The 19,862-nt window shown below is 40.1% G+C and overlaps 1 protein-coding gene across 1 annotated transcript in view; it reads right to left on the bottom strand.

Annotated features, from left to right (window-relative positions):
- Positions 1-1,055: 1,055 nt before the first annotated feature.
- The window catches only part of MED14 (mediator complex subunit 14), a 34,573-nt gene continuing 15,766 nt past the window's right edge, over positions 1,056-19,862 (bottom strand). Inside the window, exons 13-31 of the mRNA XM_068179738.1 lie at positions 18,168-18,327; positions 17,593-17,787; positions 16,913-17,047; positions 16,400-16,476; positions 14,725-14,885; positions 14,300-14,446; positions 14,117-14,208; positions 12,692-12,844; positions 12,220-12,489; positions 10,850-11,005; positions 10,208-10,319; positions 9,443-9,574; positions 8,259-8,441; positions 7,351-7,586; positions 6,502-6,681; positions 6,102-6,209; positions 5,541-5,666; positions 4,745-4,934; positions 1,056-1,186 (exon numbers count right to left, since the gene is read on the bottom strand). Of these exons, the coding sequence (XP_068035839.1) occupies positions 1,113-1,186; positions 4,745-4,934; positions 5,541-5,666; positions 6,102-6,209; positions 6,502-6,681; positions 7,351-7,586; positions 8,259-8,441; positions 9,443-9,574; positions 10,208-10,319; positions 10,850-11,005; positions 12,220-12,489; positions 12,692-12,844; positions 14,117-14,208; positions 14,300-14,446; positions 14,725-14,885; positions 16,400-16,476; positions 16,913-17,047; positions 17,593-17,787; positions 18,168-18,327 (2,887 nt within the window). The 3' untranslated portion in view covers positions 1,056-1,112. The remainder of the gene's footprint in view (positions 1,187-4,744; positions 4,935-5,540; positions 5,667-6,101; positions 6,210-6,501; positions 6,682-7,350; positions 7,587-8,258; positions 8,442-9,442; positions 9,575-10,207; positions 10,320-10,849; positions 11,006-12,219; positions 12,490-12,691; positions 12,845-14,116; positions 14,209-14,299; positions 14,447-14,724; positions 14,886-16,399; positions 16,477-16,912; positions 17,048-17,592; positions 17,788-18,167; positions 18,328-19,862) is intronic.

Here is a 19,862-nt window from a genome sequence, read left to right as displayed (position 1 = left end):
CATAAAAATTTGAGAATACTGATCAGGAGGACAAATGGTTAAATGACAGAGTAATGCCTAAGGATGGACATTTGATTCAATTACAAGAGCCTTCAGTCATTACTGACAAAGTTATCTACAAACATCCAATTCAGGCAGTTAAGTGTGAGGTCGTTTCTTTTTTGGATCAGCCTCTCCAATTTTGTGGTAGGAGGTCTAGCTTCTACCTTACCTGCCTCTACAATAAGACAAGAGCCTGTTATTACAGACTCCATGACAGATGACAAAAGGTTCTTTCTTCCACTAAGCTTCCACTAAAAGCTTTGCTTCTGGGCCAGAAAAGATGTAGTTCCTGGTATAAGAAATGAAGCACCATTTTATGTAGTTACTGGTTATTTCTACAACCAGGAAAATGAACAAACTCTGTTCTACTCTGATATGGAACAAATGGAACCCAGAGGATAAATAAATAAAGATTGGTTGGAGTTTTTAAGTTAGCAGCACATGTGTGTGTGTAACCAAGATCACATACAGAGATAGTGCAGGAAGTGTGAACATAAGAGATCTAATCAGTGGCTACAGGGGAGAGGAATAAAGTTTAAGATGATACAACATCCAGTTTAAGATTTTTTAATCCAGTTTATTAAATATTGCTTTTTGGGGACATGTTTACAACAAGCCCAAATAAATTTGTTAAGGATTCAAAGCAGTCATATTAAAATACAGCTTCAATATAAAGTTTGTCACAGTTTTACAGTATTCAAAAATGACAGACCTGCCTTAAAAAAAGACTATTACACCAAAACATAAGAAAAACAGAAAAACAAACAAGTTTGGCATTTTCATAATCTTTATAGTATAAAACAGAATATTAAATCTATTACCAGCAAGCTGATACTTCAATCTATTACCTAGTGTGAAGTGTCTCCCATTAAAACACACTATACAACAGCACTATACAAAAGTCGTGGTGATACTCATGTGATGAAAGTGCATCCCTGAAAGTTTGCCAGTTTATAGTTAGCTCTTAGAAAAAAAGGTAAAATTAAAACGTCCTCTTTTAACTGAAGGCTTTATTATTTTTTAATTTTTTTTGCTGTTTTGTCTCACTTTCAGCCTTCTTTTAAAAGTGTCTAGGGACGCCCCCCAGGGGGCAGCGTAAGATTAACCATCAAATCACGAACGGCTGCAAATATTGTGCATTCACCTGGAACAGGGAAAAGAGACAGGTTAGCACCGCGCCCCGGACAGCCCTTCCTCACTCTGGAGCAGGGAAAAGAGACACGTTAGTCCCACACCCCACAGCCCTTCCTCACTGAGCTCCCTGCGCCCCCCAGGGCAGAGCCCAGGGTGCAGAGGCTGCGACTCCCAAAGCCCAGCAGCCTCCAGGGACACTGGGATTTGTGGGAGTTACCAGCTGAAGTACTCCAGCTTTCCCAGCAGGACTGCTCTTGTTGGTGATGGAATTGCAAGTGGCTTTTAACTTTTAATTGCTTTTGAATGTCAGATTGAATCTATGCTAGAATTGATTGCACATGGACTGTGGTCTGATTTTTTCGGCATGTTATTAATTAAGAGCACCTCATCTTACGAAGAAAATAACCCAACTTTTTCAAGTTTTATTTCTATTGATTGCAAGCAGAAACGAAACATTTTGAAAGACTCAAGTCTGAAATAGCAGGAAGATGTTTTCTTTCCTAAGCTCAGTCTTGGAAATATTTCTAATTCCAAGACTGGGCAACAGTCAGGAATCTGTTTCTTTCAACCAAATTGCTCTGGCTCTCTACCCTTGACATCTAAACTGCAAAATAAAATACAGAGCAGGTGGACTTCTGCTGCCAGCAGCTGAGATTCAATACTGAGAGGAAAAACCAGCCACAGCTACCCCAAGTTTTAAATAGCACTTGTTGACAAAAACACACACATTCTGAATAGCTTAAAGAAGTTAAAACCAACAGAAGCAAAAGCATTAAATAAGAACAACAAAAGATGAAGCAACAGGCAGCTGTGATTTTCATCTACTATTTCCTACTAAGAGAATAAAATTAGTAGCCATTGTTGTACCCTGGTCACTGTGGGCTGAATTTTTCCTGCATATTTAAAGAAATATCAATTAGAAGACATTGAATTTTGCTGCTAAAGGAGCAACAGTGTGAGCAGAGATAAGAGCAGAGCCTGTTGGGATGCATTAATCTTAGCTGCCAGACTAGGGATTCCCAAGATTATTTTGGGCAAGTCATTATCATATCAAAGCTACAAATCTGGGCTAAATACCATCCACTGCATCACTGAAAAACAGACACTGAAACATGTTTGGTTTTGAAGTGCTTTAAGAATCATCACGAGTCCCCTGAGCTCCTCTCTAAGGGTCACCTCCAGCATCAATAGGGACTTTAATTTCCTTACCAGACTGATGTACACTACATACTGTAGGTTTTGGACTTACAGCTCAAGTTTAAACTTATTATTCCAGGGCATTGATTTGTTCTCAGTTCATATAAGTATTTCCCCAAAGTAAAGTATTTTCTCCCACAGAGGCATAGGTAAAGTGGTCTTAGACAACATGTACTCGCAATGAGTCAACACTTTACTGTTAAACACAGCAGAATGTGTTTGCCCACAGATCTGAAAAGAAAACTCTTTCAAAAGAACTTACTTTTCAGGCACTACCATTTTATTAAGAGGAAAATTAAGCTGAATACAAAATACTTTCTCACAAAGAGAGAAAGGTAAAAAAGATACAGCCAGAACAAGGCAACACTGATTCCAGGTTACAATGACAGTGCCAGTAACATCAGCTGTGCACAATGGGAGGCCCTGCTCCTTCCTGACTCAAACAGTGAAAAATTCCCTTAACCAAGCAGATTGCAGTTAGTGCAGCAGAGAGCTAACAGGTAGGAAAGTCAGGAAAATCCTGGGTACAGCGCAGGAGCAGCAGAAGAGAAAGGAGCATCAGACGACAAAGGACACACATCTGGGATCTCCCACGTCCTGCTGTTCTAAGAGAAGTCTCCCAGCTATCTACTTTCATTGGCTGGCTCTCCTATCGCCTTTCAATGGCCAAGAAAAGAAGATATTCTTGCTCTCTTTCATCAGCTCTAATAATGTATGTTTTGACAATAAGAACAGAGGGAATTGCATTTCAAGAGTCCTCAGGGAAGATCCTACTTTTGCTGAGTGATGGTGGAAATAAATAAAATCATACAGACTCATTCTTTCTTTTGGAAGTTAGAGTAAGGACTACTAGAAATTTCCTCTGCTCGGCCAGCTACATTTTCCTTTGTCTGGACAAGGCTCTGCTTGTGGCTCCAATGCTTTTCCTATACTTTTTTTCCCCCCTGTCTATACTTTGCTCCCTGTACTGGATTCCAAAACTGCTTCAAAACTTGCATGACAAGCAAAAATCTTCCATTTTGATCTATCTAGCGACTATCAGGAAACATCTCACCACACATCACTAGAGCAGCTCTGACAGTTACTTGCTCTGCCTGTGGTATTTTGTGGAGGGTTTACTTTAAAGCACAACTCAGGGCAATAACAAACAGCAAAGCAAGAACCTACCCTTCCCCACACCAGGGGAACTCTGTGGGGAAGCACCTTCCAAAAACAACACCTGAACTTCAGTTAATATATTTTGAAAAAAACGATACAAACAACAGCTCTTGTTTTGCTATACAAACAACAGCTCTTTTCCACATACAGAACTCCTACAGGGAACTCCACATGCCCTCAAGGCTATTTTCTCTCCTATTTACCTAAACTATTACTACATGTTAAACAGAAAGTGCATATTAGTTTAAATCCCATCACAAGTTTCAGAAATGTATGCATATCCACACCAATTTAAGGTAAACATTGCTCATGTTCTACCAATTGAAATAATCCATCAAGCATAGTTAAAATTACTGCATAACAACAAGATAATAATTATACAAAAGAGAAGTAAGAGTCAACCTCTGGATTCACAACTTCAATCTATTCACTGGGTTACTGGAAAAAATATGTTCTTCATCAGAACTGAAAGATACTGTTCTTATGAGCCATCTGTGCACTAGGACCCCAAACCACTGCTTACAGAAACATGCTGCCCAAAGAACCTGCTACTGTTCTTCCATGTTTTTGATAATAAAAGAAAAATAAAAGGTATGACAAACAAGAGGGAAAGCAAAGCACAACGCTGCTCATGGTGCACTACCTACAGGCCAATGAACACTCAGAACAACCTAGCTCAAACACTTCACAGCACGCCTGGTGGACAGAACTGTATGCACCTCTGCTAGTGGACACACTGACAAAGGAGTATACAACCACTGCAATTACTTTTAAATCATTCACAGCACGTGGACAAGTTCTGATAACTATTTTAACATCCCTTTATATTCTACTGTTAAGCTGAGTAACTTCATAATTAACCAAGAAAACTGACACTTGGCCATAGCATATTTCTTGTGACTCATTCTAGGCCCATTTGTCAAAAGCATGACTCTTACTGAGCAGCAAGAGTTGGGCCAACAAGAGGTGGGTGCATTCTATCACTTGGGCAGAACAGCAAAACCCAGCCTGAATCATCAGTGCAACCTTCTGCTGTGTTGCCAGTACTTCCTATGAAGTTATGTATTGCCTGTCACGCCAGGAGCTTGTAATCACTAAAGAAGTAAGGTAGAAACCAAGAAGAATTCAGACTTAAGAGAGGTTTAGTTTTACACTGGAGATTTGTCACAGATGTCTGGGTGAAGAGAATATATCTACTGGACATGTACAGTACCTGGTCGTGGTGAATTCAGTTCAGCAAACCTCTTTAGAATATTGCTAACCATCATTGGAGAAGCAACAGAAGAGTTCTGCTGCCTGGGAATGTCAGCCTGTTGCGTTGTACCCGAAGCCATATCATAAATAATTGGGACAATAATACTAACAGCTTCCTGTGGGACTGTTGTTTTCTGTGTTAGCTGAAGCTGTAGGGAAACAACCCAAAAAGAGTGTTAAATGGAATGACCATGTACTTCAGTGCAACTTTTGATACAGTTAAACACTCCAGGCCTACAGACAGCATGTACTTCCACCCCCCAGTTTTCAGACATCAATTCTGTAACAGAGAAATTATCAGTCAGATGGAGACTATTGTCTTCTCAAAAGCACCCCACAGTGAGCATTGCCTCGGGCACAACACTAACATAGATTTGTTCTGAACATCTCATCTCTCTCTCCTCTCCCAGCACCACTAATGTGCATGTCACCCAATCTAGGTGGTTAGTGCCTCAAAGAACTAAACACCCACAAGGGGAGCACTTGAAGATGCAACCCAGAGGGAGCTGAACTTTATATATTGTCAACATCTCTTCAAGAACATAAAACGCGAGGAATTGCTTTAGTAGGAAGGAGAGTAGGAATATGAACTCAACTCATTACAAAAGAGATCCAAGCAAATTGAGGACTCCAAACAGCACAACACTTTTAGCTATTACAGCTGTCAGATACAGTGGGCTTATGTTTTGCTACAAAGTCGTGATGATATCAGAGACATGCAGGGTTAGAATTTTAAAACAGATAGCTTTACTTACAAAAAACAACATTTTGGATTTCAGCACAACAGCAGGTGTTCCTGGAGGCGCAATTGGTGGAGCGCTGGGAGGGATTGTTAAACAAAACTGCACGTTCCATTTCAGCTGACTTGCCTGGTCAGGGAACTGTTCAGAGAGAGCAGCACAGAGAAATAACAGCAAAGTTTTCACATCAGTGACATACACAGCTATGAAACAGGGAAGCACCACAAAGCAGAATGTGCCTCTTTAGCTAAACCTGCAGACGTTGCCAAGTTTAGAGAAACCAGAGTAACACTGAAAGAACTGAGCATAGTAACACAATCGGAAAGATTCCAGTCAGTCTATACGTGTGCCTGTTGTAACATGTCTGCAGTTCCTTAAAGTCATCACTTTAAATGAGAAATTTTGAGCGTTTCCAGGAAAGCTAGTAGTAAAATGAAAACTTCTCCAATAACACTAAATAACTTATGTATAAATTTGGAGTAATTTGTGTGTTTGTAGATAAAAATACATTAGCTTTTTTTCAAAAATATAACAATCAAAGTTGGGTGAACTAAATAAATACAACAGCTGACTTACCAGCTCCAGTTTCATGATGTGTACGCAGTCCCTGAGGATGTGCGTGGGAGCCCCTAGTAACTTTGTGAAGGCTATCAGGGTGTTTGCTTTAAAAGGTGGTCCTGCAACCTAAAGAAAGATACTACTTAGTAGTGCCTATTTAGATAATAAATATATCATTTAATATGCAACTAGCATGCACAGCTGTCAGCTTTATATTTTGCAGCTCTTACACATGCCAGTGAAAGTCAGCAGGACCACTCAAAACAACACCAGACATTAAAAGCAATGCACAAAAACATCAGCTTTATATTTTGCAGCTCTTACACATGCCAGTGAAAGTCAGCAGGACCACTCAAAACAACACCAGACATTAAAAGCAATGCACAAAAACATCAACGTTCTTGATTTCAGTACATACCCTTGTTTCAAAGAACTTCTCCAAAACCTGTAACTCCTCTGATTTCCACTGTCCTGTATTTTCAGGTGTTACTTTCAGCTGCAAGGTCTGGTTGGTTTTGGGATTGAGAGCAACCCTGCATTTCAGTGCCTCAGTCTTAAACATAATGACACCTGGTTCATTGGAGTTTATTAACTGTAGCTGTGTAAAAAGGAGATTCACAGTCAATTAGTCATTCAGCAAATGGAATGAACTCATGCACACGCACTCTCTCACTCTCTCCCCAAAGTGTAGAGATCAACCTCTCTTTCCAGAAAGAAACAAATGATATTTTAATACAGGTAAATTTGCCTTGAGAATTAAGATTTGGCTTCTTTTTCTGTCACTGAATCCATGCCACAGAAGTGAAGAGGCACACTTGTCTGTCCCAAACCCTAAGGTAATATTCCCGACTGAGTAGTTAACATTAACTAGTAACTCACTTCTCTGGCAATCCTGCCAAGGAGTGGTGCTACCCACAGTAACCCTGTGGCTGTTCCAGCAAACTCCCAATGGACATGCCAAACCCAAAGAACCCACAGCATCTGAAACTTAGATCATAGACTTGGTCATAGACTTAGATCTGAAACTTGGTCACAGACTTGCTATTTTAACAGTTACCAAATTTCACCCGACCAAATCTAATTTGTGTGGAAAAGAAGTGGAACTAAATGATTTCTTTAAATTTTGACACTTTAGATGGCAAAAATCAGAAGTACAGCACAAGTCTAACAGCAAACAGTTATTTTATTTGAAGCATTTCAGTTTGTGCCTGATTTGAAAGACACGGAGCAGTCACATACCACAGGTCCATTCAAACTGAAACCGTACCGTTTCCTGTTGAATGATCCTCTGAAGATGCCTCCTCATAATCACTGACCCAAGGAATCGCTCAAGAGGGGAGCACAGATAGCTGCCAGCTAGTCCTGGCACAAGCCCAGGGGTAGGAGAGGGCAAGAGCAGAATATTCAAGGCACTGTGGGTGAGGATTGTAGGAATGGATGCAGCCCAAGAGCGCTGAGGTAGTTTCCGAGGTGGAGGCATGCTTGTTGGCATGACTTGGGAACCTGTGGGGACACAAGGACTTGCAGTTAGGGAGGATTTAAGCTGAAACATAAGATATATATTGACTTCAATTGTCTCTATTCATCAGTAAGTCCTCTGGGACAAAGCTCAGTCCTTCTTATTTAAGAATTTGCCTGCCTAGTGATAGGCATCAGACAGACAAGGAATTAGTTTTGACTCTGAACCCATGCAAAGAGTCTCAGTAACATTAAAATCCTACTCCCTTTTCCTCTTTCTGCAGCATGCCAGCAGACAGCAGGTTTGCACAACAAACTCAATGGGATGTAAAGATGGCTAAATCAGTCGTGCAAGAGCAGCATTACAAACCTATGATGTGAAAAGTTAGTATTTGGGCTGGCAAATGTGCCTATCATTGCTTTCACTCTGAAGACTTTTCTCTTAGTCATGGAGTTTAATAGTTTCAGACTGATTTCTGCACTGCAACAAAAACTATCATCAATCTTGCTGACATTTATGCTGTATGCTCTAGCTCACTTTTATAATTTGTTATTGAAGATTTGAAGTAGGACAGAATCAAGGCTTAATTTCCTTAGACATTTACTGCACAAAGACAATAAGGACTGTTAGACTGCCACAAGAACCACCAAAAAGAACACAACTACAAGTGTTAAACATGAGTGTTTCACAGTTATAAGACTGATAAAGAAGCCTACTTGTTCCAGCTCGTGGGGAATGAGAGGCATCAGGGACAGGTGAATGAAGGGAAGGGTTGGCTGGTGACATTCCAGGCATCCGTGCTGCTGGTGATGGACCAGAGACCTGGGGAGATCCTGGCCAATTCCCTGCACGCTGACTGGGTGACATCATGGTGTATGGTGAGCTTGGGTCTATGGTACCTACAGATGTTACAAGACCATTATTACTTCTTTAAAAAGTAAAAGGCTTTCTAGTAGAGAAATCTAAAAGAGGCTTACCAAAATCTGTAAAACATGAAAATGCCTGCAAAGTTTCAGACTATTTACAACCATACAAAACACACGAGTGGGGGCAGAGAGTAAAAATCAAGATACAGATTTCAAGGGTTTCCAGGTTGTATTTTTTAAAAAGTAGAATGTTAAGGAAAATTGTCATGTTCAACAAGTGATAGGTTCTAAACTAAAAGGAGCTCTTGCCTACAGACTTAGCAAAGGAAGCCTCAGCCAGCCAGTTCCTTATTTATTCAGTATCTTACAGTTATTGCTGCAAAGGTATCTCTGCTATACAGACTGATCAGAACCTTAAACCTACTCTGTGGTACATCTCTCTCACTTTGTTCATCTCAATAGTCAGAACACTGTTCATTCGATGTGATCTATAGAACAGTTTCCAATGTACTGTGATTACACAAAGGATTGTTTTGGCAGCTTTCCAAAAAACCAACCAAATTAATAAAGGAAACAACCACAGGCACGTTGCTCACATACAGATATGTCAAACCAGCCAGACTTTGATAACATTTCCAAATTGCAAGTATGTGAATTTCTAACCTGTTCCACTTATTTTTCCAGGAAATGTAAGCAGTGAAAACCCACTAACTAATCTAACAAAAGGAAATGCTCATTAAAAGCTGCAGCCACTGTTCTGCTACAAGACCATATTGAATTTCCCTACATTAGTAAGCAGAAAGGAGTGACTGAGAGTCAATTTTTAACATGTTAGGAACACCTCAACATGCCATGCAGCTACTTTTGACTGCTGTTAACAATTAACACTCACATATATGAAAACAGCTATTTGAGTCAATTACAAAACATTATTTTTTTCTCAATTAACTTAGGTCTGCTCTGAAAGACTTAATTTTAAGAAGCAAATCTGCCCTCCCTGCCACTACATTTAAACCTGCCAGTAAAGAACTCACCATGTGGGCTGGCAAAGTTAGCTGTTTGTCCCATTGTGATTCCAAGAGAGGAAGGTGAAGGAGTTGGACCAAAGGATGCTGGTGATGGTGCTCTTAAAGCCCCACTAGGTGAGCTTGCAGCATGCAAATTTCCTGATCAAAGACATCACATCACTTGACATACACATTTCCCATCTTTCTGTTCTAATTTTTTTCTATCAACGGCTCCCCTCTTTTTAGGGAGACAGCAAACAAGATTCAAGAAAATTTGTTTTTGTACTCAATGACTTTATTTTGTACATGTGTGACTGTTATATTTCAGGTTGATTTACCACACAAAGGAAACTTCCCATGATATTTGGCTTGAAGAATGGCATTTCCCCCCTGCCCAACCCTTCCCCAAAATTAAATATTTTCAGCTGTCGTTCTACAACAGCTGGGAGCAGAAGGCAGAGCTTTGTGATGAAAAGCTTTTCTGAAAAAGCAGGTATTGAAAATTAGCAGGTTTTTGCCTTAGCAAAACACTACTGTTTTTGTCTTATAAACAGTAATTATGAAATAGCCCCAAATATTACACAGCTAAAGATGAGAGTTTTACTTAATGGGTTTTTTTAGCTTCAAAATGTACTTTCCAAAACATGCTTGGCAAGACCCTGCTTTTTCCCCCCACAGTGTAAAGTGCATTCTCTTGGCTAATGTGGGGCTAAACACAGCTCAAATAATAGAAAAGCACACATGCACAAAGACCTATTTTTCTAGGACAGGACCAGCTCCCAGCCATCCTACCTGGTGACTGTGTGTGCATCATGGATGGGGAGGGTGTCACTGTGTTGTGGTAGGAGGTGGGTGGTGAGGTGAGAGGATACGCTCCCGAGGCTCCTGCCTGTTTTGCAAATGGCTGAAATTGTCAACACAGGACAATGAAAACTTTTGATCATTTTGTACCAAACAAAAGTTAAGTATATGCAGGAGAATACTAATGAGGCTTTAGTCTTACAGGTTCATCCACACAGTTGTTTGATTTTCTATACTATCTTGTTCAGGGCTCACTTTTTTTTCCAGTTTCTTCTAAAGACATAATATCTCTTTACCTCTCTCCCTTTATCTGCCACCCTGTAACAGCAAAGCCTCCTGACTCTCCCTCCCATCTTTTATCTTAAACAGTTGCTTTCCCTCCCTCAGTCCTTTGCTTCTAGGCAGCAGTCTCATGTGACCTTCCAAAGCTGCTGTTCATATGCTATGGGCTGTTTACACTGGAAAGAGAAACGCAAAATAAATTAATACATTTTGCCCAAAGGGGAATTTTACAGCAGAGTGGGTTTATAGTCTCCCTTTCCATTTTGTTACTGCTAATCCCTTTAGAACATGAAGTTCTTAGAAATCTACTGTTGAGGAAGACAATAAGCATTTACTTTGCCTGAAGGGTACCTGTTGTTGTGGCTGCTGTGGTGGCTGCTGGGGCTGGAGCTGTGATATCAAAGAATCCATCATGTCTCCTCCGATAGGAGAAGGTGGGTTATCATCTTCATTTACAGATCGTCTCCGTGCATCCTGATTGCTGTCAACAAACATGTTCAGGAATGTCTGTGGAAAAAGCAGTTTTGTTAGCAGTTTGTCCATTTAAATTTTACTATACAAATGAAGGCAGTATTTGCTAAGCTTTAAAACTACCTTTATCAGCTACAGCACATAGGAGACAGGCAAGTCTCTGGAACTAAATACTAGTGGACATTAATTAATTACAATATAATTAGTCTGTAATATATATCAATTAATAAACAGAAACACTTGGCTCTATAACAATAAATATTTCCAGTAAATTGAAATACCAACATTTTTCTTCTCTCCTTAAAGATAAGGAAAAATCTACACTTGGAAATACCTGTTCCAGAAAAACTCCTGAATATCCAGAACCTACAGGGCTGCTGTATCACACCTACAACTGCCCTGTTTGGTTAAGAACATCTAAGTCATCTGCTCCACAGCATTCTCTTGTACTCAGAGGAACCTGCCAACTTTCATGAATTAATTCCTCCTCTACCTTCCCATTTCCATTCTCTTCTACCACTTTACACTGGTATCTACAATCTCCTTCTTCTTTCCATTAGCCTTTCATTTGGCATTTGTTAAAGAGGCAGATGTTCAGGATCAGTTAAATGCAACACGAGAAAATTAATATTCAGTTGCAACTGTCAGAAAAAAAATTAGCAAATTAACCTGTTTCTCAAAGGCTGCTATTTTACAGTATTTCAGTATAACTAGCACTGGTACAAGCTGCCCTAAGGTATTCTATCAGTGTAGAGAGATTTATTTTTAAGGAAGAGTGAACCAGCACTGCATTTAGAAGGGAAGTCACAAACTCCTGCCCCATGTGGATGGGAACTGTTTTAAAAGAGAAATTTCTGTCTAGAATCATCTGACATGGAGTATTGTTCCACCTGCAACTTCCGAGCACTGTACTGCCACACAAAACAGTTTGTGAGGAGCAGTTGCAGCTAATCCAGGAGCACACATCTAGCCTAGACACAAAGCTTCATCAAGTTTCAACAAAAGGATGCCTGAATACACAGATAAGAAAAAAAAAGCCTAGCACTTGATGTTATTTTTTTTTAAGGAAACATTTTAATTCAAACTAATTAACACATCTACCAATAAATCAAAAACTTCTATGCTCAGAATTTCGGAAGGACCGCAGGTCTCCACAAAGAAAACCTTCACCAAGCTCTTCTCCTCAGACTCACACTTCCAAGTGAGAAGCTCATTTATTGACACGCTGCCAGCAAACACAGGGTGCTCACCTTTAACCCAGGCGCAGGGTAAAAGCCCTCCACTATCTTGCTGTTGTCGAAGAGGCTGTAGGCGCCGTCGCGAATGGCCACCACGCCGCGGCTGCGGCAGTAGATGTCGATGCAGTACATGTTCCTGAAGGCCAGCCTGATGTGCGTGGGGGACTGGGGCAGGATGGAGAAGCACTGGTAGGCAGTGTTGGTGCGCTGGGTCAGCCCCAGCATGGGCACAGTCGGGAGTTTGTTGATGGCGTTTAGTGGAGCCTGAGTGTCAAACAAAACCTGGGAGAGAGCGGAGATTGAGAGGTCAGGTAGCTTATCCAAAAGGAAAGGTCAGGGAAAACGGGGCATAGCAGGGAAAATTAGATACTTTCTGGCAATGAGATTCATAAACAATCATAACACCCTTGAAGAGATTCAGTTTAATCAGAACTCAGCTCCCCAGTGTCTTGCAATTTTCTTGACAAGTTTTTTAGAACATTACCTGTAACAACTGCACCACGTTTGGCGTTTTATTAAACATCTCCTGGAGCTGGTGCAGAATTGTGTTGTGACAGTTACTGCAACCTGAGTTTGGGCCAACTGTTCCCAGTGAAATGTGGAACTTCTGGAGGATGGAGTTCCACTGAATGCTGATCTGCAATGTCACAAACATAAAATGGTCTTGGAAGCTAGAACAAGTAGGTTGTAATAACTTACTTATTCTACTCTTATATTACAGGTTGTAATAACCTTTAATATAAGATGTTAAAGTAAGAGATTATAACAAGAAAGTTGGTTAGATTTAATTTTCCCCCTATTTTCTATCAAACCTCAACAGATTCATAATTCACCCTCCTCAAAAGCTGCTGAGGCTGTGAAGAAAAGAAAAAGCTCTCCCAAGTTTAACACCCATTTAGCTGCCTGGATTGTTGGCAACCACAGAACTGGGCAATTATATATGCAACTCAATCAAAAAGCAAAAGAATCTTTTCTGCCAAAGTGAGAGAGAGAAAATTAAACTTGAGAGATTCACGGTGTGGAAAACTGATTAGTGAGTTGCTGGAGGTGGACTGGTTTTCTAAAGTTACATTACACAAAAATGAGTACTGGATAATATGTAAGGAAGTTAAATGCCAAGTCCATACTGCTGCTCTGGCTACTTACATATATATAACATAGATATGTATGTATGTATACATATATATATATATTTACATACACTTCCCATGAAAATGCACATAAAAACACTTCTAAAAAAATTCAGCTTAGAAAATGAACACACAAAGGTCCCAGGAAGCAAATTTCAAGTGTATCAAGCTACTTCACATCAGTTGCACACAAAATTATATTCTTAATCTGAAATAAACATGCTCTTACTTCTTCCTCTACCCTGCACTTAACACAAAGATGTGAGCAAATACCCAGTTATTTAAGTAATTAATAGGTTGTAAATTCAAATACTACACAGTAAGCTAGAGTTCTGAACAAGAGAACAGCACTGCTACAACACAATCAATGAACACCTCATTGAAAGCACTGTGCTACATTTAAAACTTTATTAGAGTCCTCTCTTTCAAGGCAGAATTAGGCGTTCAGCTTACACATACCCATCCATATATCCCAGTACAACAGTGAGCAGTAACAATACTTACACAAATTTTTTCAGAAAAACGCTGCCACACCAGCTTTCATCAGACAGAAGCACGCAACTGTCCTTCCCACAATATAAAGCATCTAACAGAAATTCTCAAAAATATTGAACTTCTAGCAACCCAGCAAATCAGCAATGCAGCACCCTCTGTCTTTTCTACATTCATCTATATTAATTCCACTACAAAGAAAAATTGTGCAGCAAAATTCTGAGAAGTCTAAGCCTACCCATTCTGTTTTCAATCATACATTTGAAGTCCATTTAGGAGTTACTCACTGAGCTCCCCTTGGTAGTTCCGTAACAAAGGATAAGTTTTCGGTAGTTGTAGATCCGAACTTCTGAAAAAATGTTTAAGTGGTTGGGGATGTCTGTGAAGAGAGGAGGGAAGAGAGTCAGAGTGAGAAAATCACAGTCATCTGTAAGCCCATCACTCTGACAAAAAGGAGGTGATTTCTGTACCTGGTAAGGACCGTGCAAACTCCAGGACACACTCGTACAGCCGAGCAATACTGTTCCAGTCATTGAGGAACATCTCCACCACCTTGCGACCTCCAACTGGTTCAGACAACTGGTTTTCATATGTCAGGTAAACATGTCGGGTTGGTCCTGCAGTGTGAGGAGATGGGAAATACTGATCAACCCAGTGGTTTCTGAGCTGTGGTTTACAGACTAAGAGTCAACTGTGGCAAGTGACCAGGAAGCACATTAAAATAACAAAAATGCATCCATTCAGCAGTCAGAATTTTGATTAAGGTACACTGTAGTTTATTAGAAATCTTAGGGACAGACAGCTGTCCATTTAAACCAAGACATTAAAACTACTGAAATAGACAATGTAAACTACAAAGAAACAAAATTTACCAGTGTTCCTCAATGAAACTTGCCTTGTTCCCTGGATGAAGTGCTGTTCAGCGGGCAGTTTGCAAACACCAGCTCGGCCACCCATGTGCGATTATTTCTACCTTGTAGTCGGAAAGTGCAATCAAGAAGAGATCGGTCCAAAGCCTTCTGCGTTTCCTCGTTTACACCTTTACAGGGAGGAATTCTATACATGACAAAAACAATCTCCATTAGACGTAGTGCAGCTCCACAAGTAACTACACTACCTTCTAGTATTTCCTGAAGGACTCCCAAGTCTGGACATGAAAGGATGAACAAATCAACAGCAGAGGCAGCTGGACTGCACAATGAGATAAACCGTTCCTCTTCAAGGACTGTAATAAGTGTGTCACAAAAGCACTCTGAGCTAAGACCACTTTTTATATGGATTCAACACCTGCAAATTACAGACTGTTAAAGGATCTGCTGAATTGTCCTTATCTCCTGGTGAACTAAGAGCTCACCAATATAAAGCTCTTATCTAGAGAAATAAGCCAAAAAAGATGAAAATAACTAAGTTCTCTGGCAATCTGAATTCATTTGCCTTCTAGAACAAGCTTGCTCTACATGCAATGAACACCCTGGCAGCTCCCTTAGTACTCACTAATTTATTCGAATCCCAATGTGTGAATTGAGCACAGGGGACAGACTAAATAAAGCTTAAGTAAAAACATTTCAAATTCCTTGAGGATCTAGCCAGAAATCCCATGTTCCACCCTTAACTTCAGTTCACAAGTTCTCTGCTCATATGCAAAGTTAAAAAAGGTAGGGCCTGATGCATTTGGACACCAGTGCCTTTATGTCACTGTACATTTCTGCAGCAGAACAGGAGTTACGAAGGTTTTACTCTAGGAGGTGTCTTTGGGGTCTCTGGTTTTTTGCTTTAAACTTTATTTGTTGCAGGTCCAGTTAGTGGCTGGTTGTGGCTGGCATTCCTCAGGGTTAACACAGAGGCAGGTACTATTGGTCTGCTATTAAGAATTTCAATATAACTATTTCAGTAGCCTATATGATACAGAAGAATAGTAAATTTGCAGATGATGACAAACTGAAGGGAGCACTTAAGATGCTGGAGGTCAGGGCTGCCCTTCAGAGAGATCACAAGATGGCTGGAGGAACAAGTTAACAGGAACCTTATGAAGTTCCATGAAAACAAATGCAAAGTCCTGCTTTGGGCCTTAATAACCTATTAAATTACTGTATGATTCTGAGATATTTCCTCTACAACCTCTTTACCATGCAATTGTCTTTTCTGGAAATCCTGGCATTTTCCTCTGCAGTTTCACATAATTGCCAAATAACATATGGAGTATGTAGGCCTCTGATCTGATCTAAAATTGCATGTTCATGAATCATCACCACTTTTCCTTAGCACTGCCTGGATTTAAGGATTGAGGACTGTCAAACTGTTTTCAGAGCCCCCCAATTTAGGCTAATGAAGGAAAAAAATTGTAGTTGGCTCTTAGTCTACTCTAATTTTCCCCTTTCTCTAGCACTGCTTCACATGCAAGTACAAGACACACAGTAGTAACACCCCTCCAAAAAAATGGAAAAAAAAACCCAAAACAAAAATCCTGTCACAGTCCTGATATTCTTATTGTTACTCTCCAAAGAAGCCCTTTTTTTTCCTCTCAAGTGTACATACAGTAACAAAACGAAACACAGAGAATATCCTCTTACTTTAATAAACGTATTGCATGGCTGAAGCCGTCTCCTTCTACTTGTACTCCCTGGTGAGGAATGTCCATATTGGATAACTAGGAGTGAACAAGAAAAATGTTATTCCAAGCAAAAAGTCAAGCAAAAAACTTGTAACATTTTCAAGGATTTTTTTTATTTCCCCCTGAGGGTGACAGATGTTTCGCATCCTCAAGCACTGGAAAGCCAAAAAACAGTCTGTGCAAATCTGGTATAAAGTTGTTTCCCAACCCTTCCCACAAGTATATCTTTCATCCTCATTTTCCCTTTTCCCTCAACTTTTCAAGCTTTTTGTAGTGCTTTGTACTAAGAGAAGCAGCTCTAACAAGTTAGACTAAAGCAACATAGTGCAGAAGACTGAGTCACTCGGGCTCAGCTGGCAGGGGAACTCCAGAGTGAGCACATGACCACAAATTTGCCAGATAGTCACATCTAGATATCAGAATCAGGAGCAGGGGAGGGGAAGAAGGAAAAAAAGTATTTTTTAATACCTACCTCTATCCGAAGCCCTATAAAGGGCATATTTGTATCACACATGGCTACAATATGAGCTAGCACTTTATTGAAGGCACACATTTCTCCCGACCGTTTTGGTTTCTTGGGTTCTATGGAACATGGATCTCCAGATAACTAGAATTAAAATAAAGACAAATGTACTTGCATATTTGGAGTAAACACTTTGAAGAGATGTCAGGGAATAGCCTCATTCATCTAGGTGTTAAACAAATCACACCCTGAGCATAAACTCCTGGAAGGATCCACTGAAACAATTCAGTTAAAGCTTGTCCTTAAAAAAGTACTTGTAGATCACTAAGCCACGTCAGCCTGGCCCCAAGAAATAACTCTTATCAGCCCCTGCTAGTCATTCTAAATCTACACATGGCCCAAAGTGTATCACACAGATACCAGCACTCTGCATGTACTACACACTCCTCCGCACAAAGCTCTGCCTTGGCTCTGAGAGCAGAGGAGAAGGCCTGGCATGAACTGAAGGACAACTGTTACAAAACAGTTTCCCAGCATCTCCCTAAGGAAACAGTCCAAAGAACCACTACAAGTAAGATGCCAGCCATACAAAGATTGGAAACATGGCTGCTAAAGCGGGAATTGATGCTCAGAGCCCGTGATGAGCTTTCATGCACTGTAACCACCCCAATGGCTTTTGGAACACGTACCTTGCGCTTGACACCACTTTTCATTTGTTTGCCACTTTTTGTGTCCAGTACCAACTCTTCAATGTTTGGTTTGAACTGCTGCAGTAAAAGTGCAGTGGCAGGGCTGTCATCTCCTTCAGCATAGCTCACAGACAGAAAATGGTACTTGTACTCTAGTTCTGTGGGGTTGCCAGGAACATCAAACATTTCTACAACCTATATTTAGACAAAACAAATTGAGAAGATTCTCAAGCTAAGAGTAAGTCTAATTCAGTTCCTATCCTCTCCTTTTCAAAGAACAGACATTAGTTTTTTTCAATGTATTAATACTGTGGCTAGGAAAGCTTTCCAAGAAGAGAAGAAAGACCAAACCTTTCAGGAAACACACAGAATGGGAAGGTTACTGAGTAATAAATCTGTATGTGCTTTCTTCTGTACGAGCCCGAGTGCTTAACAAACCCACAGAAGAGAGGGAGCAGAGAATTAAGCATTGCATCAATCACTTGGTTGCTAATATTAAGCGTTAACAGTACAACAAACTGCCTGGGATATCCACGACAGGGAGCAAAAGACAGAAGCATTTTTCAGTTACTTACAATGTAGTACTGGGGAAGGCGAGTGAGTTTGATGAACAGTTTGTGTTTGGAAAGGTTTCCCACTGGATGGCTGGCATAATTAGCTAGTTGAAGAGTTTCACTGCTCACTGTAGGCAGATGTTTTATAGACTGTTTGCAGCGCTGCTGTCCAAGCCAGAACCTTGCATGGATATAAAGGTATTAGTACCATGAGACTGGTTTCATGATTATAATACACTGCAGTGTAGAGCATTAGTGTCAAATTAAAAGTCAGTCATATTCTAAGCCAATATCTATCACTGCAGCACAAGTTAAATAAAGAAAAATCACATAGAAAATTTCATTACTATTTATTTTCTTAGCACTATCTTCACATCTTGTCTTCAGCTTAACAGACAGCTGTTAGTTCAAGAAGAAAAGCCCTGAAATTATTTGCTGAATAAATTTTTATATGCTACAATATGAAATTACAAACATTATAAAACATAGAAGGAAAACATTTAAAAAATGTAGATTGCAGTTATTTGACAATCTGGAATCTTCAATTACGTTTTGGTGTAGAAAGAAAAATCTTTGCTCCCATATGCTGCTAAGCAATACAGTAAAAAAAAAAGTCACTGAAGCTGGATGTCACTCTAAGCTATGTTATAAACAAAATCATTCATCTGAGTAAGTTTGGAGATGAAGAGCTACATGCAACACATCAAATTTATTCTCATGTTTGGAATTAAACTTTCTCCCACTCCAACAGATTTTGCCTATAGTGGCAAGGCCAGGGAGATAAGCTAGGCTTGAAAGGGGCTCAGAAATGCATGGCTTGGGTATTCAGACAAACTTCCACTGACTCCAGCAGTGGGAAGTGCGGGTGCTCAGCACCTCTCCATCACAACACACCACATTTATTGTCACAGATACATGTCAGATACAGCTGTCCTAAAGATAATCTGTGGACTGCTGAGCTTCCTCAGAAACTGCAGCACTACCCAAGCCATTATCTCAAGTACATTATTTATAACAAAGGGAGGTTGATTAGTTTCTCCAGGGTGCCAGTGCTTCATGCATCATCAAGCTTCTTTTAGAAGCAGAATTCCTCAAATAGAGATTTCACCCTGCAATTAACTCAGAGCACTGGGAATTTCCAAAACTCAGAGCAGGTGGAACTCAATTCTCATGCAGATGCAAACTGTGTTTGTATTATTTGCTACAACCTCTTATGGGAGCCAAATGTATCTTGTGTTTAAATCTCAGGGCTTTATGGAAGGAAGATTAGAGACTTAAACCAGCAAGGGCTGAAGTGCTAGAAGATAAACAGGTATTATTTAAATCAACCTAGGCCACTTCCTGGTTTTTCTTCTGTATTGTGATAAGTGAGATCATTCTTGTTGAGAAACAAGCAGAGTTCAGCTGTAGAAACAGACTGGAATAAAGGACACAGAAGATGAACATGAATGGAAAAAGAGATTCTCAGGAAGCAAGTGGTGTGCTACTTAAAAGTGAAAAGACTTCAAGCAAAGTGTGCATACAGCAATGCATAAGGCTACATATAAGGGGGAAAATTAAAGCAGGACTATGGAATCAATTCCAAACAAAACCAGACTTTCCTTCACTGCTTAGAAGAGCTGGCAAATACTCAAGGTTGCTTACAACAGTGAGAAACCCCTATAACCCCTACTGTGGTAAAACAAAAAGCCATGCAAGTGTCCTCATCCAGAATAC

Source organism: Anomalospiza imberbis, chromosome 2 (genome assembly GCF_031753505.1).
Source record: "Anomalospiza imberbis isolate Cuckoo-Finch-1a 21T00152 chromosome 2, ASM3175350v1, whole genome shotgun sequence".
Classification (NCBI taxonomy): domain Eukaryota; kingdom Metazoa; phylum Chordata; class Aves; order Passeriformes; family Viduidae; genus Anomalospiza; species Anomalospiza imberbis.
This window is presented reverse-complemented; position numbering and strand designations above follow the sequence as displayed.